The sequence below is a fragment of the Dipodomys ordii genome, unplaced genomic scaffold (genome assembly GCF_000151885.1).
Source record: "Dipodomys ordii isolate 6190 unplaced genomic scaffold, Dord_2.0 Scaffold300, whole genome shotgun sequence".
NCBI classification, from domain to species: domain Eukaryota; kingdom Metazoa; phylum Chordata; class Mammalia; order Rodentia; family Heteromyidae; genus Dipodomys; species Dipodomys ordii.
Window position 1 is genome coordinate 320,993 of NW_012267516.1, and position 24,906 is coordinate 345,898.

The window sequence follows — 24,906 nt, forward strand, 5'->3', positions numbered from 1 at the left end:
CCCCCCCCCAAAAAAAAGAAAAGTAGCACTGTGTAAAAGAAAGTAGCACTGTAAAGAATTGATACAGTTAAAAAGTGCTTTATATTTTAGGCTAATCATTGTATTTTTTTTTTTTTTTCATTTGCTGGCAGGTTGTTTTCCTACTACTACAAGACAAACGGGTGGAGTTCATTTATACTTCCTCCTTTCCCCATCTGTATTGGTGGAAATCACTACTGTGATGTAAGCCATACAGCTGAGACCTTGCTATTCAATTTTGAAAATATTGTTTTTGCAGCAGTCAGTTAATGTGATGTGTTCATTATTGATGCCTGGGTGTATGCAGTCATATGCACAGAAACCACAGGTACAGTTCTGTGATACTTGGCCCCAAGAAATAAAGAACTTCATTAGGAACAGTAGCCTATGATGGAGCTTTATGACTGGTTCCTAATTCTCTTTCCAAGTTATTTTGACTTCCTTGAAAGTAATGCAGATTTGTGTTAAATTTGGAATGTTCAATTAATAAAAATTGAAAATAATGGCCCAAAGCAGACCATCTGGAAAACATATCTGGATGCAAATAGATGGATATTATGTTCTTAGTACCCCAATCAGGTTTGCTAGCTCTTTAGTTATTGGAGCAGACTAGACTTACAAGTCTTCTAGTATATGCAGGCTATCTCTTGTGTGTCAAGACAAGACATAGGTTCTACTGAGAAATCTGTAGCTGACCCATTTATCTTTGCTTATGGTGTCACTATGGTTGGCAAGCAAGACTCATCTTTTCTTCATTATCAAGATTATCAGTAAATCAGTTAATCAGTGGAATAGAGACATACCTTAATATAGATGATAGATGTGTACTACCAAAAGTAACAGCACTTGACTATGAGTCCCAGTAGTGATGAAATTATGTCCTTCATAGGGAATAGATACTCATTTTTGATAGAGGAATTAGGGAACTAGTCTCATTACCAACTATAATTTTAGCTACTCAGGAGGCTGAGATCTGGAGGATAATGGTTTGAAACCAGCCTGGGTAGAAAGTCTGTGTAACTTTTAAAAACAAAAACAGCAAAATACAGGGCTGAAAGCCTAACTAAACTGTAGAGTACTAACCAAGGGAGCAAGCTCAGTTCCACCAAGAGAGAAGCTAAGAAGATAAACATAAAAGAAAATGCCTGCCCTTACTGGAGAAATATTAAAAATGTCTTTGTTCTCCATAGTTTCAGTGAAACTGAGGAGTACAACATTAATGCAAAAACACTTGGGTTGAGCACTTTGCTCAGAACAAGTTTAGGTTAATATACATTATTCTTCTTCCTAGTAAATACTAAATAATAATATAACAGTTTTAGCATATTTAAACGTTTCCTACATATTTTTTCTTGGTTATTCATTGCTGTAAATGTTTCCAAGATATCAGAGCTATCTGGGTGCTGGTGGCTCACACTTAAAATTCTAGCTACTCACTACTACTCATGAGGCAGAAATTAGGCAGGCTATCCCTGGCAAAAAGTTCCCTAGACAACATCCCAGCCAGTAGCTGGGCTCAGTGGCATGTACTTAGCATACAGCTACTTGGGATGCTGAAATTTAGAAGACAGTGATTCCAGGCCAGCTTGGGCAAAAGAAGTTCAGGAGATCCTCCTCTTAATGGAAAAAGCTGAATTTGATAATATGTACCTGTCATTCTAGGTATGGTGGGAAGTGTAAATAGGAACATGTTTCAGGCTAGCCTGCACAAATAAAGCAAGCTCTAACATCCAAAATAACCAGAACAAAAAGTGTAGAAGCAGAATGAAAAGGGCTGGAGGCCTCAAGTGGTGGATCACTAAGCTCTGAAGCTTTGAGTTCAAATACCAGTTCTGCCCACTGAACCACCCCCCACTTCCCCAAAAATATATATCCATGCTGAAATAAGTGATTGGTTAGTTTTTTTTTTTTTTTTAAGAGAGAAAGGGTACTCTGATCCTACACACTGGCATACTGATGCTACACGCTGGTCCTATAGCAGATATTATTACTCAAAAGATTGGCAGTTAATAAAGTGGAATCAAATAAAGTAAAAGTGCTTTACTAGAAAAACTATTTTTACATTTGTAGTTTATTCATTTTTTAGTTTTGCATTTTGAAATCATAATTTACCAAATACTGTCATCTTGTCCTGAAACTGTAAATGGAATTACTTGGACTTGCCTGACATCATTTGTTCACCTGCTCTTTATGTGAAGCTGTAATAATCTGTCTTGTGTGTCCTACAAATGAGAAAAGTATTTAACTAGGAAAGTCCTATTACTTTGAAACCATTTGTGTGCAATTAAATTATGAAACTATGAAATACCTCATATTTTTGTAATGTTATCTCTAACCTTAATTGATTAATGTTTACTCTCTTTTTGAGCTTGTATTTTTTAAAAATTAATTTTCTCATAATGTATATAAAATTTAATTTTTAAAGTTTTTTTTTTTTTTTTTTCCAATCATGAGCTTGAACTCTGGGCCTGGGCACTGTTCCTCATCTCTTCAGCTCAAGGTGAGCTCTTTACCACTTGAACCACAACGCCACTTCCAGTTTTCTAGTGGTTTATTGGAGATAAGAGACACACGGACTTTTGTCCCAGGCTGGCTTTGAACTGCGATCCTCAGCTCTCAGCCTCCTAAGCCACTGGCGCCCAGCTTTTTAAAGTTTTTATTTATTTCCTTTTTACCTATGAGAGCTTGATCTAATGCCTGTGCTAGCCAATTGTTTTGACATTGGGCTATTGGGCTATACTCTCAGCCTCTAAATCTTGAATTTTTATTTTATTTTGTCTGTTGTGGGGCTTGAACTCTGGGCCTCTTCAACTCAAGGCATGCACAGTCTACCATTTGAACCACAGCTCCACTTCCAGTTTTTCTGGAGGTTAATTGGAGATAAGAGTCTCATGGACTTTGCTTGCCTGGGCTGGCTTTTAAATCTTGAATTTATAAAGAGCAAATTGAGAAAATTAATAACACATTTCAAGAATTGTTTTGGTCCATCTAATACTTTAATATCAAGTATTTATTACATTGTAATTAGTCAGTTTCTTTTTACTTGATTCTGCTAGTCACACTGGAATTTTTGACCCACCTTATTCATAAGGAAAAGTCCATGTTGCTATAGATACTACTAAGCTAACCTTAAGTCTTAATTGTCATTAAAAAAATTATCATGGTCTCTTCCTAAGCCTACCTATGAATCTCAGAGAAATGTATGAGTTGTCAGCTTTCTCATGGTTAGCTGGTAAAGGTCAGTGCAGGACACCACTTTGGAAGGAATGGATAATGTGTATCCTTCCAGAGCTCATATATGTTGCAGCTGTTCCTTTGGAATCATTCCAGAAATGCTTAGTGACTCTGAGAAGAAGTGAGCTGCAGAGGCCCTGAGTAGGGCTCAGAAAATCGTTCTGAGGAAAACTTGCTTCCCACAAGTTTCCACTGCAGTGAAATTTGTTTGAAATTCTGCTTCTGATTCCCCAAATCTGTTTTGTCCCTGAGTCCTTTAATTTTGCTCTATAAGGTATCTTCATCCATTTCTTTCTTGGATTCCTTTTGTTATCTCTTTTTTTCAAGACCTTGGTACATTTTTCCTGGAATAAAATCAATAGTTTAGTTTTAGAATTTTTCTGCTCTCTATGTTTATAGTGCCTCTTACCATACTTAACCTGGAAAAGTCCATAGTCCAGTAAGAAGTCAAATATAGGTGCAGATAATTTTAATCAGGTTTGTGCATTTAGTCACACAGAATATCTGTTAGAGACTGTGGTAACATTAAGAAAAAAGGAATTACTAGATAGAAATATTTAAAGTAATCTCCAAATAATCAGACCATTTTTTCATTAAACCCAGATTTTATCACTTTTATAAGAAATAGAGATGGATGTTTTTGTTCTTCTGTTTTAAGCCAAACTAAAGATCTATTTTGCAATTAAAATAATAGGAAAGATTTTTTTTTATTTCTACTAAGTATTTGCCAAGTTACAAAGTTAAATGTTTTCCTGTTGATGTCTGATTATAACATGGAAAACATACCAAAAAAATCAGAAACAAGTATTTGTAAACTCCATTAAAATTATTCAACTAATATTTAAGTAGCTTCTGTATTTGTGAAACATGGGGTTCTAGAAAACATAAGTTATCTGGTTTAGTAAATTATTTGAGGTGACTATGCTACCAATTTGCAGATGAATGCTTTCAAAATAGCCCTCATTTTAATGCAGATATAATATTGATTTAAATAATTTTTTTTTTCTGGTCTTGGGACCTGAACTCTGGGCCTGGGTGCTGTCCCTCAGCTCTCCAGCTCAAGGCCAGCACTCTACAACCTTATTCATAAGGAAAAGTCTATGTTGCTATAGATACGACTCAGCCACTTCGGCTTTTTCTGCTTATGTGGTGCTGAGGAATTGAACCCAGGACCTCATGCATGAAGGCAAGCACTCTACCACTGAGCCACTCTTCCAGCCATAATATTGATATTTTAAAACATAATATATTTGTAAAGATAGACTAATGCTGTTTTACCTTGTGTTCATGTGGATTCATAATCTGCATACAAGTAATAGTTTTCTATGTGTTAGTAATATTGGTTTTAGAATGTTATACTAGATTATGATTGCAATTTTTGAGATCAGTATTAGCAAAAGAGCACATCTGGTGATGGTAAAGAAGAGAAGTAGAATACCGTGCTTAAATTATAGCTGAAGTAATTGAAGGTCTAGAGATGTAGAGAATATTCTGATGGCCATTGAATGCTTGAGATAGAAAAGGAGATAGAAAAAGCATCATGATGGAAGGAAGGAGAAGTAATGAAGAGTGATAATTCTAGTGGTAATTTTTAGAAGTATTTTAAAACATTCCATATTAGGTGTGCTATTTGAAATTATCTATTAAATTAATTTTTGAGACACTTTACTGAAGATTTTCATTTACTGCTTAAAATTGATGTTTGTTTTCTTTTTCTTTTTCTCATTCTAGAAAATTTAGGTTTAAAGTGTAGAATTGTAGTTATAGAGATAGAGTTGAATATGATATCATAGGCTGTGAATATTTAGAAAATTCTTCAGTTGGCAACAGGTATGAGTGATAGATGTATATGTAATCCAAGAAGTCAAACAGAAGAGGTGTTAGGATCAAAAGTTCAGGTGCCAGTGGCTCATGCTTGAAATCCTAGGTACTTCAGCAGGCTGAGATCTGAGATTGCCACTAAAACAGGCAGTAAAGACTGTCAGACTCCTATCCCCAAGAAAGCACCAAAAAACAGAAGTGGAGTTTTGGCTCATGTCTTCAGTAAAAAAATCTCAAAGACAGTGCCCCAGGACTGGAACAATAACAACAAAAAATTCAGGTGAGCCTGGATTACATAATGAGACTTTGTTCAAAAAAAGAAGAAAGAAGCCATGGATTTAACTCAGTGCTAATCTTTTTGTCTGTATCTTCATAATCTTGTGTTCAGTATCCAGCTCTTAGTACAAGAGGAAGGAAGGAAAGAAGGGAGGGAGACAAGGAGGGAAAATGAGTTTTTCAGTTGTTATCAAATAATTATCATATCTTTTCTGGGCCCAGCCAAGCTGAAGGCCCATAAGGTCTTTGTAGCATTGGCTCAACACTACCATTATAATGCAAAAACATTATTGAAAATATGGCTGTGTCTGTCATGTGGTAAGGTGCATTTGACCGAGGGTCTTAGTTTGGACACTGATTCCTTAAATGATGAAATACAGAATTTGAGCATCACTTTCAATTCAGGAAGTGAATGAAATATGATCAGAGATTAAAAAATAAGCTTTACAGATATTGTCATTCTGCATTGAAATAATACATGTTTAAAATAATTATATTGTTTAATGAATTAACAGACCTATAAAAGCCAAGTGGCAGTGGAAAGTTTGATATTCTCTTTATTGCTGCCATTTATTTTGTCCATAAAGCAATTTTTACTCATTTTAAGTAGCACTATCTGCTAATGAAGATCCAACTCCTACAAATACATAAATGCCATTTTTTCTCTCCCAAGAAAGTTTTTAGTACTGTACCTAAACAATAGTTTTTATTAGTAATTTTGTTGCTGTTGTTATTCTTCATGGGGCTTGAACTTGGGGCGTAGGTGCTGTCCCTGAGCTCTTTGAGCCACAGTATCACTTCCCGTTTTCTGGTGGTTAAGGAGATAAGAATCTCATGGACTTTTCCTGCCTGGACTAGTTTCGAACTATGATCATCAGAGTAGCTAGAATTACATGCATGAGCCACCAGTGTCTGGCTTTTACTAGTAATTAAAAAAATTAAAAAATTGAAATTATCTTTATGTAATTGTATGAAGGAGGTACTATTTAGCAAAACATTTATAAATACAGTACATCTTGATCAGTAATTTTTTTTATTGTGAAAATACTGTACAGAGGGGTTACAATTACATGGGCAAGATAATGAGTACATTTCTTATCAAGCATTGTTGCCTCCTCCTTTGTTTCCCTTTCTTATCTCCCCTTTGCCCCCCGTGCCCCCCTACCCAATCATTCCCCCGGCCCTTGATCAGTAATTTTATGACCAGTGGGAAGACAGAAAGAAAGTCTCTGATTATCAAGGTTTCTGTCATATTTCATGCTCTTATGCTATGGCAGAACCCCTTACGTTATCATTTGGTCTGTTGGTCTTTAGTTATAGACTATTATAAAATCTTGTGAACATGTTGGTGTTGATTAGACATAAGTAATAGAAAGAACTGCTATATTGATATGGTAGTCTGGCCTCCATGAAGATTACCTACTAGGAAACTAGGGAAAATCTTATAAAGTACATCTAACCTGGGGTTTCTTGCCTTTAGGACCAGAAGAATCATCTCTTCCACAGCTCATAATCGAAAATAGCTTTGCTATATTGTATGGTAGAATATAGCACAGTAGTTGTAACAGGTGAAACTCAACAAAAAGAGTAAATTGAGTTATATATTGCCTGTAAGAAAACAGGACTGTTGTCTTATTTGTATGTATAGAAAATTAAGTGCATATTTTATTCTTTGACATCAAATAGCCTAAAATGTTATTTGACTAATTATTTATAATCATTTATACTCTCTTTTATTTTTCAATAAGTTCTTTTGTAAGTACAAAAATAGGCATTTCAATTAATATTCCCATATGCCTTCTTTCCTCCCTCATTTACAGTATTTAGTAGATTTCATTCATGCTGTCTTAACACACACACCTTTTCCTTCTCAGGAGCCTTCCCTTTTCCTCCTCTAACAATTTCTGATCCCCCTCCTCCCCCACAGAAAGACTCCCTTTTTTTTTGCATTTTTTTTACTGTGATTAAGTGATTACATAAATTTCACAAATTTCACAGTATTGTGGGATATAATACTTAAAGTCACAAACACATTCTAACCTTCATGGGGCAAATTGTCTTTATCATGGTCTATAAAGTTTATGAGTTCTATGAGCTTTGACAATACAGTTATTTCTTCCACATCGAGTGATATGTACATTTCTTTTCTTTTGCTTAGTGTCAGCTGTTCCTTCTTTCCCCGTTCATTCCTTCCCTCCCATTGCTGCCTTGAGTTGCTTAGTTGGTATTCATCAATGTTCAATGCAGCTGATGGGTCCTGCTGTTGTATGTTTTCCTATTTCCCTTTGTTTCTGTGTCCTCCTCCTAGTTTCTCTCTGATTTGCACATATATATCATATATGTGGTAAGCAGTATGGGGTCATTTAGTAATGATTTGACCAGATGAGTGGGGGTCCTTTGTTACTTTGGCATATTATCTTAACGTTTTGGATTTAACATTCACTTATCAGGGAGACCATGTGCCATTTGTCTCTTTGCTCTTGGCTTACCTCACTCAACATGATTTCTTTTAGTTCCATCCATTTAGTTTCCCTGCAAATGCCATTATTTTGTTCTTTCTAATGGCATAATATTCCATTGTAAATAGGTACTACAATTTTTGGATCCATTTATCTGTAGTGGGGCATCTAGGTTGTTTCCATATCTTGGCTATTGTGAACAGTGCTGCAATAAAATGGAGGTACATTTGTCCTTGTATACTGGTTCCTGTTGTTCAGGATAGATGCCTAGGAGTGGTTTGGATGGGTCATAGGGGAGGTCAATATTTAGCCTTTTACATATATTATAATTATTATTACCATCATCATCATCATCATTACCTTTTTAGGTTTAGATTCCACAAAACCATATAATACGTGGCTTTTTGACCTTTGATTATTTTGCTCAGCACGATGATCTTCAGTTTTGTCACTTTATTGCAAATGTAAGTTCACTTTGTTTTATAGCTAAATTATACTCCAAATCATAAATATACCATATTTCTTTATTCCACTGTCATTGGGCATCTTGACTGACTCCACTGCTTGGCTATTAGAAACAGTGCTTCAATAAACATAGTTATTCAGGTTTCTTTTGTACACTGATTTAGCATCCTTTGGATATATGCTAAAGAATGGTGTAAAAAAGTTATTGTGTAGATGTACTTCTAGATTTTTGAGGAACCTTCTTCCATAGTGTCTATATTGCTTTATATCCCCATTACTAAGTATATGAAGGTTTCTTGCCTCTATCCCCATATCTTTGCCAGCATTTATTGTTTTTTTATGGTAATTATTCTGATTCAAATTTAAGTGTAAGTTGATTTACATTTTCCTATTGCCAAGGAATTTGTATTTCTGACAACCATCTATTCATTTGTCCCTGCATTAATTGGGTTATTTGGTCTCTTTTAATTTTTTGAGTTCTTTATATATTCTGGATGTAGCTGGTAAAGGCTGTCTATTCTGTTGGTTTTCTTTTGCATCTGATAGTTGTTTCCTTTGATGTACTTGAGCTTCATTTCATGCAGTTTTTTTGTCTTCCATTTCCCGGAGATAGGGAGATACGTGGAAAGATATTTTGAAAGATATTTTCATATGTCTTCCAGAGTTTCCCATATATTCTCTGTAGTAGTTTCAATATTTATTTTTATCTTGCATTAAGAATGTTTATCTGTTTGGAATTGATTTTTCTATAGGGTGAAAAATAGAGGTTAAATTTCAGTTTTCTGTATATAAATAGTTTCCCTGCACCATGTGTTGAAGAAATTGTTTTTTTTCTTCAGTGTATATTTTTGGCTCATTTGTCATAGATCAAATGGTTTGTGGCTGTCTGTTTTTATTTCTAGGTCTTCTATTTTGTTCCATTGGTCTTGTGTCTGTTTTTATGTCACTACCATGCTTTTCTTATTATGGCCCTGTAGTATAATTGGAAGTCCAGTATTATGATACCTCCAGCATTTCTCTTATTATTCAGAATTACTTTAACTGTTAGTGGTCTTTGTGTTTTCATATGAAATTTTGGATTGATTTTCTGTTTAGGCAAAGAATAACATTACAACTTTCATAGTCATTACATTGAAACTATAAATTGGTTTGGTGTAGTATAGCCAATGTTATTAATTCATCTCATATTCTGCATTGGAGGTCTTCCTATCTTCTGGTGTCCCTTCAGTTTCTTTCATTGTCTTACAGTTTTCATTGAGAATTCTTTGACCTCCTTAATTAAGTTTATGTCTTGCTATTTCTGATTTCTGAGACTTATTGTAAATAAAGTTGTTTTTAATTATTTCTTTCTCTTTATATTCATTTTTGATATCCTGAAAAAATACTGGATTTTGTATGTTGAATTTTGTATCCTTGTATGTTACCAAAAGTTTGTTGGATTTAGAAGGTTTGGAATATAATTGTTAGGGTCTTTAAAATATAAAATCATCTGACAACATGGATAATTTAATCTTTTCATTCTTATTTAAATCACTTTTATTTCTTTCTCTTGGTTATTTTTCTGACTAGGAATCTCAGTACTATCTTGAATAGGGAGTGGGAAGACTGGTTGCCCTTGTCACATTCCTGACCTTAAAGGAAATAATTTTGCCCACTTAGAATAAGGTTCACTGTATATTTGTCATATCATTGATTATGTTGAGGTATATTCTTTCTTTCCTTAGCTTCTTCAGACCCTTTATCATAAAAAGATGTTGAATTTTACCATAGGCTATTTTTTAATGTGTTTATAATTTTTTTTTTTTGTCAGTCATGGGGCTTGAACTCTGGGCCTGGGCGCTGTCCCTTAGCTATTCAGCTCAAGGCAAGCACTCTACCACTTGAGCCACAGCACCACTTCTGGTTTTCTGGTGGTTTATTGGAGATAAGTGTCTCATGGACTTTCCTGCTGGGCTGGCTTTGAACCGCGATCCTCAGATCTCAGCCTCCTGAGTAGCTAGGGTTACAGGTGTGAGTCACCAGTGCCCGGCTGTAAATATTTTATTTACAAATTTTGCATGTCTGTCTCTATCTGGTTATGAGTATAAATACTAGCTTTATCTTTATGAAATGAGTTTGGTTGCATTCTTTCCTTTTCTACTTCATGGAGTTTGAGGAGTATTGATGTTAGTCCATCTTTAAAGGTCTGATAACATTTGATAGTTTACTGGGTTCTAAGCTTTTCTTTGTTGGGAGACTCTTAAGTAATTCAAATTCATTGCTCTTTATATATCTTTTTAAGTGGTTTACATGCTTTCAGTTCAATTTTGGTGGGTCAGATAAACTAAAAAATTTATACTTCTACATTATTTGAATATAGAAATATTTATAGGTGATGTCACTCCTTATCCATCTTAAAACCAACCCTGTCCATCATATTTTTCACTATATACCCAATGTCGTCTGTGTAGCTAGGATTACCGATGTGAATCACTGAAATCATGAGTTGGATTGATTCTTTATACCCTATTTTAGAATAGTCTCGATTAAAGTATTAAGAGGAATTATTACTTAAAAGTCGTATAAATTCAGTGGCATAAAATTCAGCTCATAAAATGAACTTTTGCATTTAGCAGTGTGATATTTTTTCCAACATATTTTTTCTGTAGTTGCTTCTCTTTTAACAAATGTTTTTCTTGTTCTTTTAGGTTACTGCTTTGGAATAGCCATATGTCTAATTCTCTAAAGTAGTTCCATATGTAACACTTGTAAAGGATCAGAACAATGCCTCCACGACCATCATCAGGTGAACTGTGGGGCATCCATTTGATGCCCCCAAGAATCCTAGTAGAATGTTTACTACCAAATGGAATGATAGTGACTTTAGAATGCCTCCGTGAGGCTACATTAGTTACTATAAAGCATGAACTATTTAAGGAAGCAAGAAAGTACCCTCTCCATCAACTTCTTCAAGATGAATCATCTTACATTTTTGTAAGTGTTACTCAAGAAGCAGAAAGGGAAGAATTTTTTGATGAAACAAGAAGACTTTGTGACCTTCGGCTTTTTCAACCCTTTTTAAAAGTAATTGAACCAGTAGGCAATCGTGAAGAGAAGATCCTCAATCGTGAAATTGGTACGATACAATTTTCAGCTAAATTAAATGATATTGTCATCCCATTATAAAATGCAAATAATTTGAAATCTTGCCTGTTGTCTAATTACTAAAACATTTTTGAACCCATATTTTTACAATTCAAAATAGCTTTCAACCAAAAAAAATGTTTATAAAACTAAAGTAGTTTGATTGATTCTAACACTTTGATATTCTGTATTTTTATTAGAAATATGATTTGTAGGGCTTTGTTTTGTTATACTCCAGTTTTATTGTTCTGTAAATAAATAATTGATAATAGGAATCAGTATATTGATACATATGAGAGGTTTATTTGCTATAGATAAAAATGGGATCTTATCAACTCATACTATAAGCATGCATCTAAGATTTTTTTAACTAAGAGAAACATCTTCATGAATTTGTGCTTTTCCAAATCTGTACATTTTTCTGTTTATAAGAAACGTGTCCATACCATGACCTTAATAACATGCTCTATTCTTTATGCAATATTTTTTAAGGTTTTGTTATTGGCATGCCGGTGTGTGAATTTGATATGGTTAAAGATCCGGAAGTACAGGACTTCCGAAGAAACATTCTGAATGTTTGTAAAGAAGCTGTGGATCTCAGAGATCTTAATTCACCTCACAGTAGAGCAATGTATGTTTATCCTCCAAATGTGGAATCTTCACCAGAATTGCCAAAGCACATATATAATAAATTAGATAAAGGTAAGAAAATTCCTATTCTACTGGAATCATTACTACAGTGAAATATTCTGTGTGTGGCCTGCTATTTTTTTTCAGAATTATTTTCTTGGATTGATAATTTCCTTGAAGAGAAAGGCTGCTTAAATTGACAAAATATAATTGCTTAGTATACATTGTGTGGTCAATAAATCTTTATGGTTGAATGAATTGTGTACATATAATACTGATCCTTGGTGAAAAAAAAATTTTTTTTTTGGTCGGTCATGGGGCTTAAACTCTGGGCTTGGGTGCTGTCCATGCACTCTTCAGCTCAAGGTGAGCCACAGCACCACTTCCACTTTTCTAGTGGTTTATTGGAAATAAGAATTGGAGTAGTTTGGATTACAGGCATGAGCCACCAGTGCCCAGCTACCTTGGCTGAATTTTTATCTCAAGAAAACATGAAATTCACTGTCTTTGGATTCTAACAGAACTAGAACTGATGGTCTTTTTTTGCAAATAAAACTGAGGTCTTTGGAGTGTAGATTAGTGATCAGCTGTTTATTGTCATATGCCAGGCCCAAGGTTTGATTCTTTAGAACCACAAAGAATTATATGCATAAAGTATGGTTAGCAACATCTTATGAAAATTTGGAAGAGCTTTAGGCATTCTTATTTAGACATAAGCTTTCTTAAATTCAATATTTAAGTCTTATAATACTGACTGACATTAGAGGAATATGTGACATTTACTGCACCAATGTCTAGAATAAAATGAAGAAAAGTATATAAACTTTTGCATTGTAAATGATTATTATTGCATCAGATAACCTATTTGTACTTTCTACTTTATTGTTTGGACAGTAGTGGGGATTAAACTGAGTTTCTCTACTACAGAGCAACCTCCAACTATCTTTTTCTGCTAGTTTTATTTATGATAAATCCTTGTAGCTTGGGCACATCCCTGGACTGTGACCTTCCTATTTTGGTGTCACATTATAACTGGATAACAGGCATATACCACTATACCACACTGAACTTTCTTTCTCCTATGTGAAGTCTAGAAGACTTTATGCCTAGGATGGCCTAGATCCATAATTCCTACCTTCCTCAGTCTCCCTTACAGCTAGGATGAGAGGTTCATACCATCATGACCAGCTTTCAGTTGAGATTGGGACTCTAAGACTTTACTGACTGAAATCCTACTGATCTTAGCATGCCATGTAGGTATGATTATAAGTGTAAACTACTAGCAGTGGGTTTGTATTTTTTCAGTATGACAGAATGAAGCTTACAATTTGAAGTTACAGAATATTTCACGTTATTAAGTCCATAATTCTGTGATGAGCACCCAAAGCATCTTATTTCTTTCTCATTCTTCTTATTTAAAGTTGTTCAATGTAATAGAAGATTTTTAAGATTTCTATTTAGGAAACATTTTAAAATGGAATATTCTTCTCACTTTTCTCTAGTTACTATGAAAAATCTCCAACATACACAAAAGTTTAAAAAATTAACTGCAAACACTGTTCATTTTATGAGAATCTTGCCATTTTACATTGTGTTCTGGGGAGGTCTAGCTTACTTGATCTTAATACTATCAATTATTAAAATTTTCTACTTCTACCAGATATTAAATACTTATATTTAATTAGGTTGATTATAAGTCATTTATAATTATGGTTAGAATAATGGGTAGTGCATACTTCTTGAAAATTGTTTCTTGATGAATGAAACACACATGATGAGTACATCTAATTTTTTTCTGTTATAGGACAAATAATAGTAGTGATTTGGGTAATAGTTTCTCCAAATAATGATAAGCAGAAGTATACTCTGAAAATCAATCATGACTGTGTACCAGAACAAGTGATTGCTGAAGCAATCAGGAAAAAAACTCGAAGTATGCTGCTGTCCTCAGAACAACTAAAACTCTGTGTTTTAGAATATCAGGGCAAGTATATTTTAAAAGTGTGTGGATGTGATGAATACTTCTTAGAAAAGTACCCATTGAGTCAATATAAGGTGAGTAATACATTTCAAGAATATTATTTTTATTTTTTGAATTAGCATATATATTTGTAGTATGAGGGAGTTTCATTATGATATTTCCAAATATATACACAGTGAACTTTGAACAAATACCCCTTCTTCACCATGTTCTCATTTCTCTCCTCCTTCCTGTACCCTTTTATAAAAGGGTTTGGTGGGTTTTGTAATCTTGTCTCTGTGTGTGCCTGTGTGTGCCTCTGTGTGCCTCTGTGTGTGTGTGTGTGTGTGTGTCCCTTTCAGTATCCCTTTCCCCCCTCCCCAAAATACTAATTTTAAATTTAAAAGTAACTACACAAGAACTGTTACCTGTATTTTTAGAACAACTTTAAAAAATTAAGTAATTAATATTGCAAAAGTACATTTTCTTTTTTTTATTGTGAAAATACTGTACAGAGGGGTTACAATTACATGGGCAAGATAATGAGTACATTTCTTACCAAGCATTGTAGCCTCCTCCTTTGTTTCCCCTTTCTGTCCCTTCCCAGCCTCCCCCCACCCAGTCCCCCCCCCACACACCAAAGTTGTAAAGTTTGTTTTTCCACATAACGACTTGTACATCTTGGAAAGCACATTTTCAAGTTTATTTTCAGGCTGTAATAATTTAAGTCTAAAAATGTTGCCAATTACAATAATCTCAATATGGAGGTTATATGTATGCACAGTTACAATAACAAATATGGAATTTTTGTGGTTTTTTTTTTTTTCCTCTCAAGACATGATATGGGACTAGGTGCTGGTGGTTTATGCTAGGATACTAGATGCTCAAGAGACTGAGACCTGAGGATTACCTTCAAGGCCTGCCCTGGCAGGAAAGTCGATGGGACGGACACTTATCTCTAATTAACCAGCCAAAAAAAGAAGTGGAAGTGTGGCTTGAGTGGTAGAGCGCCAGCTTTGAGGGACAAAATATAACCCACTCCCAGTCCCTGGGTCCAAGCCCTAGTAGTAGCACCATATACAAACACATAAAAGACATGGGAATAGAATTGAAGTAGGCATTTCAAAGAGTATGGTTTTCTATCTTTAAAATTTTTTATTTTCTTTAGTTGTACAAAAGAGTTGAATTCAACTATATGTCTTGATCAGTGCCAATATTTAACTATATTGTCAATATTTTCAACCACTCATCCCCACCTCTCCCTTCCAGAAAGATTATGGTTTTTTTCAATGGATATACTATTAATACTTTCACACACTTTTTCCACTCACTAAGTAAATAGGCATAAGAAGCAACTAAAACAAACACATACAAAATTGTAATTTGTAATACCAAGTAAGACATGGTCCTGGCTTTCAGATTGATTATAATCTAGTAGAGCTTATAGGTAAGAAAATAGGCCATTATAATATGAGAATTATAAGATTTACATTGTTAAAAAACCTCTATTCAAACTACCAGTACATTTTAGCATTTTTAACATGTCTCCATAACAATGCTTCTTGGGAAATGTTTGGTCGGCAAACTTGGGATGAAACATCATTATGATAAGAGAGACTTACTCAGATGATACTGCTTTTCTGCTATGAGGATCCTCTCATTCTTGCGTTTAGTAATTTTAGAAAGATAAGCCCAAAAGTTGGCCTTACTAATTTCTTTTTTATGTAACATATTCATCAAAAATTTTGATACATATATTAAGTACAAGTAAGCACAAAAAATGTCTAGAAGGTATGACTTAAAATCATGTATGATTAATTTGTAATAATTTTAGTAATAATTTGCATATTAATTTGGTTAATATGTAAAGTCTCATGATATTTGTATATATTGCCTTTGAAGCAAAAAACAATAACCTTACAAGAAATGGTTTCTTGCCACCTTTCTTAATATTTTACAGTATATAAGAAGTTGTATTATGCTTGGGAGGATGCCTAATTTGATGCTGATGGCTAAAGAAAGCCTTTATTCTCAGCTGCCAATGGACTGTTTTACAATGCCATCTTACTCTAGACGCATCTCCACTGCTACACCATATATGAATGGAGAAACATCTACAAAATCCCTTTGGGTTATAAATAGTGCACTCAGAATAAAAATTCTGTGTGCAACTTATGTAAACGTAAATATCCGAGACATTGATAAGGTAAGGTAAAATCAGCAGTTTTAATGCTGATGCTTCTAAGCTCTAAAAATCAAAAATTTTATAAAACTTTTGTCAACAAAAGCTGATCTGACTTAAATTGAGCCTTTTTGTAATGTTTATTAATTGCTCTTAATTTAAACATTCATGTCTTTTTACAGCATTGCTGTACTGTGTTAGCTACTTACATGTTTTATTGGTATACTAATTCTGGATTACATACTTAACTTAGGAGTTGTGAGCCTGTTTAAATTTTTCAGTAGTCTGATTTTCCCATCATTATAACAAACAAAAGCTGTAGCAAATTTTGCTGAGGTATTTGTATCTATGTTAAACTTTATGTATAAAGAAAAGAATAAAAACATTTTATTGAGCCGCCCCGGTGGCTCATGCCTTTAATCTTAGCTACTCAGGAGGCTGAAATCTGAGGATCGTGGTTCAAAGCCAGCCCGGGCAGGAAAGTCCAGTAGATGCTTATCTCCAATAAACCAGTAGAAAACTAAAGTGTTGCTGTGGCTCAAGCGGTAGAGCGCTTGCCTTGAGCTGAAGAACGCAGGGACAGCACCCAAGCCCAGAGTTCAAGCCCCATGACCGACCAAAAACAAAACAAAACAAAATTTATTGGTTTTCACATTCATATGTTATATTATGCTACTGTTTAATACTGAGTTCTGTTGTTCTATGTGTATATGAATATATGTATTGTATGTGTATGTGTGAATATATGTATGTATATTTTTATATACATGCTTTTTTCTTTTATTCACTTCCCTTTCTTCTTTCCTTATCCCTTTACTTTCTGTTTTCTTCTTTTTGTTCCCTTCCTCCTTCTCTCCTTCCCTCCCTCCTTCCCTCCTTCCTTTGTCTTACCTTATTTCAGATCTATGTTCGAACAGGTATCTACCATGGAGGTGAACCCTTATGTGACAATGTGAACACTCAGAGAGTACCTTGTTCCAATCCCAGGTAAGGGAGTATTTGGTACATATTTCTAAAGGTCATGTTAGTATTTAGCAATACTTGTAAAAGTGCAGTGCATTACCAAACATGTACATATAGAACAAATGAACATAGTTACAAAAATCACTTTTTGTTTCTAAAATCTTACCCAAAGTTTACTTTTATTCTTTATCTCTATTGTTCCAAAGAGAAGATAGTTACTGCTTTGTTCTTATAATTCCCCACATTAGATAAGAAAAATCTAACATGTTATTTTTCTTATCTTTGTTTTCTTACCTTATCTATGTATGAAGCAGTAAGAGTTGGTAAATAATTCCACAGTCAACCTCTAATGCAGATTTGTTCAAATTATTCCCCAAATAGATATTTATAGAATTCAATTGAAGGGTCTTTGTGAACAAGGTAATTTCCTAGGGAAAGAAGGGATTTATGAATCTTTAAATATTATTATTGCTCAAATGTAAGACATACAACGTAGGGTATTTAAAAAAACTTCTTTTTCTATGGAATTATTCAGGAATAAGAATCTATCCCTTAATATCATAGCAGTAATTTTAAGAGAATTTAACTTGATTCTGAAAATTGGATGTAGAATTAATAGAATAGCAGTAGTGCTAAGTAGGAATACTCTAGGAAATTATTTATGTTTTCAACCATGCTCATGTATAGTAAGTACTATTGCATGAGATTTTAATTTCTATTTTCTGTTTTTAAAATAACACTAAATTAACTTTACATGATCTTGGCCATTTGGATACAGTCGTGATATGACTGTTCTCATGTATCACTTACTGGGTTTTGTAGGTTTTGATTTGTAGGACTCCTTTATATGCAGTGATAAAACTTTTATGTTTTGCTAATATTTTTGTGTAGATGGAATGAATGGCTGAATTATGATATATACATTCCTGATCTTCCTCGTGCTGCTCGACTTTGCCTTTCCATTTGCTCTGTTAAAGGCCGAAAGGGTGCTAAAGAGGTAAAATATTTCAGAAGGAAATTATGCTTACCTCTAAAATTTTCTAATTAAATCCCTGAGTAGAATCTCACAAAGTCAATGTTATTTTTTTATTTAATTAAAAATAGATCAAGGGATCTGGGACGGTGGCTCAGTGGTAGAGTGCTTGCCTTGCATGCATGAGGCCCTGGGTTCGATTCCTCAGCACCATGTAAGCAAAAAAGAAAAAGCCGGAAGTGGCTCTGCGGCTCAAGTGGTAGAGTGCTAGCCTTGATCTGAAGAGCTGAGGGACAGCGCCGAGGCCCAGAGTTCAGGCCCCACTACCGGACCCCTCACCCCCCAAAAAAGATTTAATATCATAAACTGGGGGCTGGTGGCTCACACCTGTAATCTAAGCTACTCAGGGGGCTGAGATCTGAGGATCATGGTTCAAAGCCAGCCTGGGCAGGAAAGTATATGAAACTCTTATCTCCAATAAACTACCAGAAAATCAGAAGTGGTGCTGTAGCTCAAGTGGTAGAGTGCTTGCTTTGAGTTGATATTGCTTAGGGACAGCGCTCAGGCCTAGAGTTCAAGCCCCATGACCGACAAAAAAAAAAAAGATCAAATCTATTTTAAACTGTTGTTTTTATTTGGTTTGTTTTGGTTCTAGGGCTTGGGTACCAGGCACTCAGAGCCTGCGCACTATCCCATATCTTTTTTGCTCAAGTCAGTGCTCTGTTACTTTTGTCATAGCTCCATTTCTGACTTCTTGATGGCAGGTTGGATTGGACATAAGAATCTTGGAATTTCCTTGGGCTAGTTTTGAGCTACTATCCTCAGATTATGGTCATAAGCCATGGAATACTGGCTTTTACTTTTCTTTCTTTTTTTTTTTTTTTGCCTTTGGTAGGGTTTGAACCAAAGACTTCAAAGACTTCAAACATGCTAAGTTTACTATCTAAGCTGGCATTCTACACTTGAGTCATGCATCCTTTCTCGATTTATGCTGGTGATTAAAGACGGATCCTGAGGATTTTTCTGCCTGGACTGGCAGTGAATCAAGATCCTGCAGATCTCATCCTATTGAAAAAATAGAATTATAGGCATAACCCACTTGCTAATATTTTTTAAAAACATATTTTACGGAAGAATAACAGAGCTTCAGAAATGACTTTTTAATGAATATATTTAGTTCATATTTATATAATTTGTTACATATGGAGAGTGACCACATAACTTTCCGCCTATACATATCGTTCCTCTTGATTATGACTTTTTATTTATCATTAAAGAAGAAATACGTAGTTTCCAAAAAAGAGAAGTAAAAAATGCTTACATTTTGAAAAAAGTCATTATCACTTTTGGTAGGGGTTATATTTTATGATTATAGGAAATGTTGTAAAAATTCTCCTCTCTAGAGAAAAAAAGTGTGTTGTTCTTGTTTTTTTTTTTTTTTTTAACTGAGATTCTCAGGCTTTTTCACTCATGGCACTTGAGCCCCATCTCGAGTCCCAACATTTTGTTGGCTGATTCAAGATAAAAATCTTGAGAAATTATCTGCCTGGGCTAGCTTTGAAATTTGATTCTTCTATCTTACCCTCCTGAGTAGCTAAGATTATAGGCATAAGCCATTGGCATAAGAAAAGTGTTTTGAAATACATTGTGTAATTTAACCCATAGAGTAGTGATTTTTTCTTTATTCTTTTAAGGAGCACTGTCCATTGGCCTGGGGAAATATAAACTTGTTTGACTACACTGATACCCTTGTTTCTGGAAAAATGGCTTTGAATCTTTGGCCAGTGCCTCATGGATTAGAAGATTTACTGAACCCCATTGGTGTTACTGGGTCAAATCCAAATAAAGTAAGCTTTTTATTATCATAAACTACATAGTCTTTTTTATGATAGTGAAGTATAGTATACGTGTAATAACCTTTCTTCCATCTCTTAGGAAACTCCATGCTTGGAGTTGGAGTTTGATTGGTTCAGCAGTGTGGTGAAGTTTCCAGATATGTCAGTGATTGAAGAGCATGCCAATTGGTCTGTGTCTCGGGAAGCAGGGTTTAGTTACTCCCATGCAGGCCTGGTAAGGCAAATCACTTAGCTTTTTAAGTATCTGTAGACATGGGTGCATAACTCTGTATAGAAAAGATTTCATGTATTTATTTACACTAACCTAGACACTACTACAATATAATGATATTTTCTATATACTCATATTTTACCTGCAGCTCCATTTCTTCTTAGGTTATGCACATTTCTAACTTGTCTTCATTAACATCTGTTTATTGAATGTTGAAAACCTATAGAACTCCGGGATAAGCATTAAGTAATGAACTAAAGAGGTCTCTGTTGATTATTCAGTGATGAAATGCAGATATTGAATTTCATCATTAATATTAATAATGACAACACAAAATTGATGAAATAGAAATATAAGATTATAAATCATGAGAAATTGTCAGTGGTAAGATGATTTTTTTTGTTCAATTAATGTCTCTCATACTTTCAAAATTTATCACTTTTGCTTTAGCCTAGTAGTACGACCAAGAAGTCCCAAAATATTACAGGTGTCTCAGCCACAGTAATAGCAGCACCAAGAGGCAGCCTGGAATACTACAGTTAGGAGCTTTAATTACTTCCTAGTTGTATGCCCAGTTAAGATGTGTACCAGTTGCTTTCATAATAAATAATGTCTTTCTTGTATACATAATGTAAATGATGTTTCTTTTTTGAGCAGTTGTAAATCTTTGTAAGAATTAGTGCTTTATTATTTGTATTTTGTTTTAAAATTCTACTTTATGAAACAAAAGTAAGAAAAATGTTATTTTCTAGCTATTCATTGGAAACTTGTATAAATCTAAAACACATAATGGAATCATAGTTTTTATATATATATATATATATATATATATAAATTATAATAGGAATCATTTTACCCTTATTCATTAATTCTAATTATACTGAAGCGGACTAAAATAATACAGATGTTTAGAGATGGATATAATGACTTGAATGATATGATAGTGAAATAAAACACCACTAACCTATAATCCTTCAGTTTTCTTATGTCATCACCCAGTATCTTGAGACATCTTTCCAGCATTATAAAAGTCTGTTAAACACTATCTTTGCAGAGTTTTTTGTTTGTGCTTTTTTAGGCTTTCAATGGACAGATATAAGTTGAAGTGCCAGTATTTTTCAACTAACAGATAAATCATAGTAGGAATACTGAGACAGGTAATAGAAGTTAAGAGGGTATTTCTCAACATTTGTACTATATTCTAGGCCATATAAATTTTGTTGTGGGGGGGGTCTGTCCTGTGCACTGAAGGATGTTTAGAAACATCCTTGGGATAAAGCCAAAACCACCATTATACCAATTGTGATAACTAAAGGTAATTTTAGTTATTACCTAAGGTCCCTGGGAAATAGAGGGAACAAAATCACTTGTATTATGAACAACTGCTCCACTTCCAGTGATGATTGGCTTTTCAGGCTTTCCTTTCATATTTCAGTGGAAGTCTCCATGAAACCGAAACTCCTAAAAATTCTTTATGCCTGCAAAAATAGCACAGTGCAGACAATGATAAGGTCTGCTGCCAGCTGGAATAGTAGCTAGACCCCTTTGAACAATTGTAGTAGCATCAGCCTCTGAATATGTGGGTGACTGAGCATTGGGAAAAGAAGGTAGTCTTGTATGAATAGTATTCTAGCTGTTCTCTTTTCTCAGAAGACAGTCTTTAAAACAAACGTACCTTTATCCTGTTCAGCGTGTGATTGGGGCATCCTACTGATTCCTGAGATACGTATAAGCAAGGCATCTTTCATGTTGTCCCAATGAAAAGAACTTGACTTCTTTAATGACTTTTAATCTCTTCAGCAAACATTCTTTTCTTAACCCCCAACTTTGTTTTACACCAGCTATTCTGACTATAAGCTATGAAGATCTTCTGAGTCAGAATTTTGCTCCCAGTTCTCATTGTAAACTTGGCTAAAAGCATGGAGCAATAACGGTGCCACAGTCTAATAAATACTGTACTGCTTTGAAATCTCCACTACCAAATTAGTTGGTTCATTACTTTATAATACAACCTCATCCCAAGTCTTGCATCACAAATAAATGTAGGAAGTTCTTTGCCAGCATTTATATAAAGGTTACTGAAAGGATGAATGATACAGAAATAAAAATTCCTGATTATTGTTATTGATACCTGCAAGCATAAAGATGGAACTGTTTACAATTATTTATCAAAAATGATCACCAAATTAAATCCATCAGTTTTGAAACGTGTTGCATTTTGACAGTGTAAGTCACAATTTAACAGAGATACATTTCAAAATCAGGAGAATATGGAACATGTTATTTCTAATTTTAATAAACATATCTAAAATAAAATTGTTACCATGTTCATTATTATTCTTTTGTGAATTATTTTGTATTTGAAGTAGACAAAATCAAATAGATAATATAAAAGTAGATAAAGTTCCTTGGACCTCAATGATGTCTTTTTCTGGTAATGCGAAGGTTAAGTATATATTATTTCATGCTTGGACTATTGCAACAGCTTCCTAACTGATCCCTCTCTTATAGAGAAGAATGGTCTTTAGGAAACATAAATTGAATCATGACTTTCATCCTTTAAATACTGTTCAGTAAAAATAGTAGCCAAACTTTTCAACCTAACCTGCCAATTTTACATTTGTGAACTCTACTTCCCATGTTTCTTTTCCCTTATCTCTAAGGGATTACGTTTACAGGCTTCTTACTGCTCTTCCATCAAAGTAAATTTATTTATCCTACCTATTCATTTGTTTTTGCACTGGAATTGAAGCTCAGTAAATACAGCATCATTACTGTGTTGTATACCCTTCCCCCCAAAAGAAGTACAAGACAATACAAAAAGTGCATATTTTGTATAAATGCACTATAAGTGCAATGTAGAATGAAAACGTGGAAATCATATTTCTTCACAATGTTGAATAAATTAACAATGTATGGGTATATAAAAACTATGTACTGTGGAGGTCTCCTTTCATTTGTAGCATTAGAAATGGCTAAGGAATATGTATGTTGATGTTTTTAATAATGATTTTTTCATTATTCAGTTAATATATCAGCATTTGCAGGGAACAGAATCATTAAGTGAAATTATCTAAAAATTACTTTGTTTTCTTTTTAGTTTCCTAACATAATTAATATTTATAATTAATATGCAATGCTTTATCCCTTGTTTTCTCTTATTTTTACTTTTAAAATTTAAAAGCTTTGCAACAATTACAAAGATGTGTTTAAGAGTGAAAATCAAAGAGTTTACTTTTTTTTTTTGGTTCCAGTCGTGGGGCCTGAACTCTGGGCCTGGGCGCTGTCCCTCAGCTCTTCAGCTCAAAGCTAGCGCTCTACCACTTGAGCCACAGCACCACTTCTAGCTTTTTTTTTCCTGCTTATGTGGTGCTGAGGAATCGAACCCAGGGCCTCAAGCATGCAAGGCGAGCGCTCTACCACTGAGCCACCTTCTCAGCCCAAGAGTTTACATTTTTATTAAATTGTTTCTTATGCATAAACTAGCAGATTAGTCAGTAGTATAGTAGGAAGAGACTACATCAGGGAAAGGAGTAAATAGTAATAATTTACCACTGACTCCTAGAATAGCAATTTGATCAATCTACTAATTAACTGCTAATTGCTCTTCTAACTGGTTGGTGGTAATATTAACCAAGGAAGTGACTGAATTTGTTCCACAAATACCATATCTTAAACCAATATTTCTATGAACTTAGGAAAAAATTGTTTTATTGTAAAGATGCTATACAGAGGAGTTACAGTTACATGAGTAAGGTAATGAGTACATTTCTTGTTGAGCATTGTTACCCCCTCCTTTGTTTTTCTCCTATTTCTTAATGTAACATTTATAGAAAATTAATTTTCTGTGTTTAGTAGATCACTTAAGGATCCAAGGGAAGATATATGGCAAAAGAAAACCATAGAAAAAAATAATACTTTATTTTATAGAGTAACAGATTAGCTAGAGATAATGAATTAAGAGAGAACGATAAAGAACAACTTCGAGCAATTTGTACACGGGATCCACTATCTGAAATCACTGAACAAGAGAAAGATTTCCTTTGGAGCCATAGGTAAGTGTTAAGATGGCAATTTCCTTTAATTATAGAATAGAACAACAGAATAGCATCAAACTTGCTATATCTTTACCATACCTAAGAAGTAAACTATAATTTACATGTTTTTCCTTATTAATCTTGACTTTTATAAAATACAGACATTGTCGGGCACTGGTGGTTCATGTCTGAAGTTCTACCTTTTCAAGAGGCTTAGTAGCTAGTAGATTTGGAGATCTGGGTTGGAAGAAGTCAAAATTCATGAGAGTCTTATCTTCAAGTAACTACTAAAACCAGGAAGTGAAGCTGTGTCTCAAGGGGTAAAATGTTAGCCTTGAGCAAGAAAGTTCAGGGATAGTATCCAGACCCCTGAGTTCAAGCCCTAAGACCAGCACACACAGAGAGGCACACAGAAACACACATATACACAAGCTCTGTCTCTGTCTGTTTCTGTTTCTGTCTCTCCTCTCTCTCTCTCTCTCTCTCTCTCTCTCCACACACAGACACCTATATCTATCTATCTATCTATATGTAGATGTAGATTTTATATCCCTATATATGGATATAGTTAAATTTCCAGATATATCTGCTGTATTTATACTTTCTACATGAAAAGCTTTTAGAAATCAAACCTAGGCCTTTTTTTTAAATTTAATATTATTTTATTTGTGAACATACTGTACAGAGGGGTTACAATT

General features: G+C 34.2%; 1 protein-coding gene across 2 annotated transcripts in view; it reads left to right on the forward strand.

The window, feature by feature from the left end:
- Pik3ca (phosphatidylinositol-4,5-bisphosphate 3-kinase, catalytic subunit alpha) overlaps positions 1-24,906 on the forward strand; it is an 85,996-nt gene that overhangs the window by 38,971 nt on the left and 22,119 nt on the right. Inside the window, exons 2-10 of one of the 2 annotated variants that reach the window (XM_013036563.1) lie at positions 10,961-11,388; positions 11,889-12,098; positions 13,831-14,081; positions 15,947-16,192; positions 17,070-17,155; positions 18,023-18,128; positions 19,799-19,951; positions 20,040-20,174; positions 24,102-24,226. In XM_013036563.1, coding sequence (XP_012892017.1) covers positions 11,037-11,388; positions 11,889-12,098; positions 13,831-14,081; positions 15,947-16,192; positions 17,070-17,155; positions 18,023-18,128; positions 19,799-19,951; positions 20,040-20,174; positions 24,102-24,226 — 1,664 coding nt within the window. In that variant the 5' untranslated portion in view covers positions 10,961-11,036. The remainder of the gene's footprint in view (positions 1-10,960; positions 11,389-11,888; positions 12,099-13,830; positions 14,082-15,946; positions 16,193-17,069; positions 17,156-18,022; positions 18,129-19,798; positions 19,952-20,039; positions 20,175-24,101; positions 24,227-24,906) is intronic. The other variant, XM_013036564.1, reaches the window with a different exon arrangement.